General features: G+C 42.6%; 1 protein-coding gene across 3 annotated transcripts in view; it reads right to left on the bottom strand.

The window, feature by feature from the left end:
- Positions 1 to 8,166, bottom strand: part of CASP10 (caspase 10) — a 37,458-nt gene that overhangs the window by 11,735 nt on the left and 17,557 nt on the right. For 2 of the 3 annotated variants that reach the window (XR_001886358.1, XM_017875873.1), the window contains exons 6-7: positions 3,691 to 3,730; positions 1,465 to 1,556 (exon numbers count right to left, since the gene is read on the bottom strand). Coding sequence is in view for 2 of the 3 variants with exons in the window: in XM_017875873.1 (XP_017731362.1) it covers positions 1,465 to 1,556; positions 3,691 to 3,730 (132 nt within the window). In the remaining variant the exon portion in view is untranslated. Of the gene's footprint in view, positions 1 to 1,464; positions 1,557 to 3,690; positions 3,731 to 5,332; positions 5,617 to 8,166 lie in introns of those variants that run through there. The other variant, XM_017875887.1, reaches the window with a different exon arrangement.

The following is an 8,166-nucleotide window of genomic DNA, read 5'->3' on the forward strand; positions in this document are numbered from 1 at the left end:
CGCTCTGTCGCCCAGGCTGGAGTGCAGTGGCGCGATCTCGGCTCACTGCAAGCTCCGCCTCCCGGGTTCACGCCATTCTCCTGCCTCAGACTCCGGAGTAGCTGGGCCTACAGGTGCCTGCCACTGCGCCCAGCTAATTTTTGTATTTTTAGTAGAGACATTTGAAAGACTGGGGATTCTGACCACTCTGCAACTCACTTTTACTGCATAATTGTGATCTGAATAAAATTTCAAAGATTCTTTGTTAAGTCCTAGAGCCCAGGACAAAGGATAAATCTCATTTGCACTAAAGATCAGACACTTCCTTTCTTTCAGGATGCCACTCCCAGTATCAGAGGCAGAGAGTCCTCAAGATCCTGGCCCCAGTGTGGAATTAGCTAATTAATTCCAAGGGGAAATACCAGGTCCTGATTAAAATTCAGACTTCACCTGGTTTGGCTGGAGAAGCTCAATCATGAAAGTTAAGAAAATGGAATATGTATATTAATATTGTCAAACCCAGGGTTTATGCAAAAGTATCTTCATTTTCATATTAGCAACACGAATGAAGAAAGCATATGCAAGGATTTCATGAGACAACATAAATATCAAAGATTTTTTTCAGATGGTTCACTTCTGGAGTGATCTGATGCCTTCAAAAAAAGGGAAATCTCTTTTGTAATTTTATTTATGAGTATAAAAATAATATACAAGCTGGCATGATGGTACTCGGGTGGCTGAGGCAGGAAAATTCTTTGAGGCTGAGAGTTCAGGACAAGCCTGGGCAATATAGAGAGACCACCATCTTTATAGATATATGAATATATATATGTGTGTGTATATATCTATATACTTAATATGCAAGTATATATAAAGTATACTTATATATAAAGTATTTATATACACGTATATATTCTTATATATAAAAATGGCTGATATATATTCATATATATATAAAGATGGCTGTATATTCAATTTTAAAATTCAATATACAAATATAAAATTCAATATATAAATTCACAGTAGGAATTTAAAAATATGTGCAATTATTTTTGAAGACTATTGTAAACAGCATGTGATGGCAAATTAGCTGAGCTGCTTTAGCAGAGCCTCTGTGCAGCTAAAATCATCCTTGAAATCATGGTACATCTTTATCCAAGCAGAAAATAAGTGGCTTCAATGGATAAGAAAAGAAACTACCCCTCTCCAGAAATAACCCAAAGGGTATGCATGACTCAAAGTGCAATAGCATTTCCTCCATAGTCAAAGGGATCAATCACTTCTGATTGATAAGAAAAAGGTGGGAAGAACAGAGATAATTATAGAGAGAGGGAGAAACAAGTTGGAAACAAACAGCTTGGAGCCCTTAAAGTCATCAAAGGCCGGAACCGAGGGAGAGAGCCCCTAAAGAAACCGTCCTTTTGATTGAATTTGGAAAAAAAAAAGTTTTTTATTAAAAACAGAAAAAAAAGAAACCATCCAGACCTGTGTGCTGGTTTCAGAGTTTAGAGTGTTAGCAGATGCTCCTTGCATCCCCCTGGAGACCAGGCTTGGTGCACCATTTGTGGCTCTGTTACCTAGAAAGAGAGGTACTCAGACTCCAAATATCTTCCCCAAGCACTTAGATTTCTTTACTAATAATTTTCGCATCTAATTCTGGAGAATCATGCTTCTCTCAAGGCCCTGCTGAGACAATTCAGCCACCATGCCTTTCCTGATAGGAGAGACTGATGTGTCTTTGCATTCCTTTTTGCTTTGTCTGGGTTGGAAACTATGCTGCTGGCAGGGATTGGGTGGGGAATTGATTAAGATCGCATGGATCAGCTCAAGGGTTCCAGGTCAAGTATGGTTGGGTTGAGTCAGCATTTATGTCACTGGATATAAATAAAGAGGCTAGGTGGACCTCGAGAAGAAAAAAGAGGGCGACTGGGCGCGGTGGCTCACGCCTGTAATCCCAGCACTTTGGGAGGCCAAGACGGGCAGATCACTTGAGCCCAGGCGTTCGAGACCAGCCTGGACAACTTAGTGAGACCCCCCCATCTCTAGAAAAAAAAAATACAAAAAATTAGCTGGGCATGGGGACACACACCTGTAGTCCCAGCTTCCTGGGACGTTGAGGTGGGAGGATCACCTGAGAGGTCAAGGCTGCCGTGAGCTGTGATGGCACCACTGCACTCCAGCCTGGGCAACAGAGTGAGACCCTGCCTCAAAAAAAAAAAAAAAAGAAAAGAAAAGGAAAAAAGAGAAAAAGAAAGTTCCAGCTGAGCATCGGCTGAGGATCACACTGCTTTGAAGTGTTCCTGCCAACTCCCTGATTCATCTGGATTCTGTCACAGAGAGAAAGTCAGCGATGGGTTATTTGTCACATGGCACTAACAGGAAAATGTAACGTCAAACACTTTTCTTTTTCCATTCGCAGAAAATTTGTAGTAGAATCCACCAAACTCTGTCCTTGTCTCTGGGGCATGAATTGGTTATTAACTACTGCTAAGGGTCAGTCCTCAGGCTGAGCAAGTCCATCTTCCCCAGATCAGAAAACACAGTAAAAGGGATCCAAGCTTCAGTGGCTCAGAGCACCTATAAATTCCTCCTTACCACGGGAAGAGGTAACGCTCCAGGGGAAGTCATGTCTAAATTTTGGAACCGCAGAATTGTAAAGCTGAAAGAAACTGCCTTATTCTTCAGAGGGGTGAAGCAGTCACCTGAGCTCACATAAATAGACAGTGGGAGAGCCTAGTCTTAGGAGAGTAAGCTCTGGAATCAGACTGCTGGGTTCAAATCCCAGCTTCGCTTCTTTTTAGCTGCAGTGCCTTTTAGCTGCAGTGCCTTTTAGCTGCAGTGCCTTTTAGCTGCAGTGCAAAGCACTAGATTTCATGGGTCTCAGTTTCCTCATCGTTAGTGAGAATAACAGTAGTACCTACCTCCAGTGATTGGAGGACTGAATGACATAATCCCTGGAATCTCTCTGAGCAGTGCCTAGTACATGACAAGGGCTTAATAATGGTAACCTGGTCAATGTTATCAACATCATAGCACACAACCTCCATGTTAGGCAAAAAGAGAAATTGCTAGCAAAGCTGTGTGTCTTGGACTCTGAAGGATAATTTTCCAGAAAAATAAATAAATAAGGAATGGTCTGTGACAAACTTTCGATACCACAGAAAGACTTCGCCAAAGCCTGTTTGTTCATAAGCAGTTTAACCTGATGGCAGATTCTGGAATATTTTCCTAAGGTTATGGTTTCTGGGCAGGGATTCAGGGAACTAAACACACTATCCTCAAGTCCCTCCTCTTGCTTCTTCTCTCCCTCTGAAGCAACATGTGGAACCACTCCATAGAGGACACGTGCCCAGACTGCACATTCTGCTGTCACTACTGGTCTGAAGGCTTCAGCCCTGCTGGGGGCTGTTTCTGCTGCACAGAGGGTGACGTAATTCTGAATGGTGGAGGGAGAACAGCCGCCTGCAGTCCCTAGAATCTACTATACTAGGCATTCAGAGCAGAAACCACCCAGCCCTCTTCATTCTGCCATAGAAAAGCCGAGTATAATCCATGCATTCAATGTCTTGCCCTGAATTGGAATAAAAAATGAATTATTCATTATTTGTAAAATCTCTCTTCCAAGTCACCTTGAATTCCTTGGTATATATCAAATATGTCTATCCCTGCCATACGGATCTAAGTTGTAAAAAGTATATTAGAAACACCTACCATTACTCCTTGCATGCTTATTTTGCCAGGACTCCTCCTGCTGAGAAAAAAAAAAAAAAAGGCATAAAATGTCGGAAATTCACACAGTTAGCATGAGGAACAAAAACTAGACTTGATGCAGGGAAGGACAGATATCTAATCCACAGTCATAGAAATAAAGAGACATGCCTCTCCTTAGGAAAACGTTATGCCACACTCAAAAAAAAACTGATTTGGCCGGGCATGGTGGCTCACGCCTGTAATCCCAGCACTTTGGGGGCCGAGGCAGGTGGATCGCCTGAGGTCAGGAGTTCGAGACCAGCCTGGCCAACATGGTGAAACCCCATGTCTACTAAAAATAAAAAAATTAGCCGGGTGTGGTGGTACGTGCCTGTAATCCCAGCTACTTGGGAGGCTGAGGCAGGAAAATCACTTGAACTTGGGAGGCAGAGGTTGCAGGGGGCTGAGAAAAAAATCAGTTCAATTTTTAAACATATTAGGAGATGTTGCTTAAAATTCAATGAGAGTTTCTTCTCACTGAGCCTAATTATTGGCAGTGTTCTTTTAAATTAAAAAAAAAAAAATCCTCAGGTGCTTAAGAAACACGAGACGTTTCACCAAGTTTTATTTTATTCATCACTTGGTGGAGAGGGAAAGGGCTGCCCAGATAACTTTTAAGACAGCTTCCAACCCTAAAAGTCTGTGAAAACATATTAGGTGCTGTGCCCCAGTCCCCCTGCACTTCTAGTACTGCCACAACTATCCCCCAACTGCATGTGGCCGTGGCCAAGTCATCATCCCATGTCAGCAGAACCACAGCGCTTCAGAGGCCACAGCTGAGCCACGCCCCTTTAGAAACCACTGAATTTCTCAGTCAACAAGCAGAATCGTGTGTGTGTGTGTGTGTGTGTGTGTTTCTACATGCATGTCAGTATCTGAGCACAAAACTAGTTGAAAAAGTGGGTGGGAAGACTTACACTTAGCAGACAATTTAACTTAGAATTCGGGAATCCTAAATGTCAGCGCTGGAAAACCACATTTTAAAGAGCTTCTGGGATGGCCAGGCACAGCAGCTCATGCCTGTAATTCCAGCACTTTGGGAGACTCGGGAGGGTGAATCACCTGAAGTCAACATGGTGAAATCCTGTCTCTACTAAAAACACAAAAAAAATTAGCCAGGCATGGTGGCGGGTACCTGTAATCCCAGCTACTAGGGAAGTTGAGGCATGAGAATCATTTGAACCTGGGAGGCTGAGGTTGCATTGAGCTGAGATTGCACTCCAGCCTAAGCGACAGAGCGAGACTCCATCTCAAAAAAATTAATTAATTAATTAATTAAAATAATAAAGAGCTTCTGGGGGAGTGGGGAGGTGGGAAGGGGTTTGCAGCTCTCTAAACGAAGCTATGCCCATGGCCAAGGAGTTGGCCCATAAATGTTGGTTTAATTGGATTACAGTAAAAGAATCAAGGGGAGCAGCCTCGCTCCCTCAATACCTCAATCAGATATCTAAGCGCTTTTCTAGGACTGGAATTAATTTAATCAAGGGCTATTTTCCTAGAGAAAAGAAGTCAGTTTAAGATTTTATAAATAATTGCAATTCTGTCTTATTTCCCATTAGGGGAGATGGGGAATTCAAATGAACAAACTCACAGCAAGCAGGCGGAGGTATTACCATTTCTTTTAATTAAGGATGTACTTAATCTCTTAAGATCACTTACAAAGCGCCCTCCCAAAGCTGAGATTCCCTCAAATGGCTAAATACCTCCACCTGCCAAATAGGGTTCAGGGCAGAGCCACAGAGCAGGCCTCTCCCGGCTATGTCACGTCCTGATTGCCTGCATAGTCTTCAGGTGGGCATTTGCCCAGCCTTTGCCAAACTCCAGGAGCTACAGGTCATCTGGCCAGTTTCCACTGTCTCCTTCATTTAAAAAAACAAAAACACCTTCCTGGGGAGAAAGGAGGGTGCTTCTTTACAGTAGAATGCTGATAGCCAACTTACGAATGTGGAGAGAATACTGGAGTCGGAAAAGCATTGTTTTACAACCAACATAGTAAACGCTGGATCACACAAGAATCATCAGCGGACGCTCAATCTAGGGGGAAACTTTTCATATGCAGCAGGATATTTACAGAATCTTAAAATGTCTCTCCAGCACTTGCTTATTAATTGTGTGGGGAAAAAATAGTAATTATATAAAATTAACTACAGAGTGATGATATTCAGAAAATATCTTGACCAAATAATCAAAATTAGCACCACGAATAGGGGGGCAGATGGACACGATGTATCTCCAGATGGGATGCCCTGAGAAAGACACAAACATCACTTCGGTGATATTCTGGCCAGAATGTACAGCTTGAATCTAATTATGAGGAAATACCACATGTACCAAAGATAAGGAAAATTCTATTTAATGAAAGGTGGGAGGAGTGACTGCATTTTTCAAAAGTCTCAATGGCATAAAAGAGGAAATTAAATGTCATAACAGCTGTGGAAGTGTTCAAGATTAAAGGAGACTAGGCCGGGCATGGTGGATCACACCTGTAATCCCAAAACTTTGGGAGGCTGAGGCGGCCAGATCATGTAGGTCAGGAGTACGAGACCAGCCTGGCCAATATGGTGAAACCCCATCTCTACTAAAAATACAAAAATTAGCTGAACATGGTGGTGCACACCTGTAATCTCAGATACTTGGGAGGCTGAGGCATAAGAATTGCTTTAACCTGGGAGGTGGAGGTTATAGTGACCTATAGATCATGCCACTGTACATCAGCCTGGGTGACAGAGTGAGACTCAGTTTCAAAAAAAACATTAAAGGAGACTAAAGGATCATGACAACTAAATACAATATTGTATTGTATTTTTAATTTTTATTATTTTCTTTTAGAGAGGGTCTCACTCTGTTGCCCAGGCTCACCTTGAACTCCTGGCCTCAAGTGGTCCTCCCACCTCGGCCTCCCAAGGTGCTGGGATTACAGGTGTGAGCCACCACACCCAGCCTTGTGTTGTATTTATATAGGATCCTATGTGGAATTTTGTACTAGATGGTTTAAAAACTGTCAAGGACATTATTGAGTTCAACAGACAAAATTGGAATATGGACCATTGATTTGATGAAAGTATTAACATAACTTTACTGGCATTGATAATTGTGTTATAATAACTCTGTAAAAGAATATCCTTATTATTAGGAAATACACACCAAAATATTTAGGAGTAGGCCAGGCGTGGTGACTCACGCCTGTAATCCCAGTACTTTGGGAAACTGAGGCAGCCAGATCACGAGGTCAGGAGATCGAGACCATCCTGACTAACGTGGTGAAACCCTGTATTTACTAAAAAATACAAAAAATTGGCCAGGTGTGGTGGCTCATGCCTGTAATCCCAGCACTTTGGGAGGCCGAGATGGGCGGATCACGAGGTCAGCAGATCGCGATCATCCTGACTAACATGGTGAAACCCCGTCTCTACTAAAAATACAAAAATTAGCTGGGCGCGGTGGCGGGTGTCTGTAGTGCCAGCTACACGGGAGGCTGAGGCAGGAGAATGGCGTAAACCCGGGAGGTGAAGCTTGTAGTGAGCGGAGATCGCGCCACTGCACTCCTGCCTGGGTGACAGAGCGAGACTCCGTCTCAAAAAAAAAAAAAAGATACAAAAAATTAGCTGGGCATGGTAGCAGTCGCCTGTAGTCCCAGCTACTCAGGAAGCTAAGGCAGGAGAATGGCGTGAACCCAGGAGGCGGAGCTTGCAGTGAGCCAAGATCAGGCCACTGCACTCCAGCCTGGGAGACAGAGCAAAGACTCCATCTCAAAAAAAAAAAAAAATTAGGAGTAAAAGGCCACTTATACTTACTCTCAAAAAGTTCAGAATGTATGCAACTTACTCTCAAAAAGTTCAGAAAAAAATTATGTGTGTGTGGAGAGAGAGGGAGAAAGAGAGAGCAAGTGTGAGTGAATGCACAAAAATAATAAAGCAAATGGGGTAAAACACCAACAATAGGTAGGTAAATCTAGGAAAACAGTACATAGGTATTCTTTGTATTATTCACATTCTTGCAACTTTTCTATAAAATTGAAATTATTTTTATATCTAAAATTGTAACTGTAAAATATCAGACCATGACAATAGTAAAGAAGCCATAAAAGAATTTTTAAGAATAAAAAATAAAGGCCAGGCACGTGGCTCACACCTGTAATCCCAGCACTTTGGGAGGGCAAAGTGGGCAGATCACTTGAGGTCAAGAGTTCGAGACCAGCCTGGCCAACACAGTGAAACCCTGTCTCTATTAAAAATACAAAAATTAGCCAGGTGTGCTGGTGCGCACCTGTAATCCCAGCTACTTGGGAGGCTGAGGCAGGAGAATTGCTTGAACCTGGGAGTTAGAGGTTGCAGTGAGCCATGATCCTGCCACTGCACTCCAGCCTGGACAACGTGTGAGGCTCCGTCTCAAAAAAAAAAAAAAAAAAAAAAAAAAATAAAAAAAAAAATTTTAAAA

The sequence above is a fragment of the Rhinopithecus bieti genome, unplaced genomic scaffold (genome assembly GCF_001698545.2).
Source record: "Rhinopithecus bieti isolate Rb0 unplaced genomic scaffold, ASM169854v2 scaffold_980, whole genome shotgun sequence".
Classification (NCBI taxonomy): domain Eukaryota; kingdom Metazoa; phylum Chordata; class Mammalia; order Primates; family Cercopithecidae; genus Rhinopithecus; species Rhinopithecus bieti.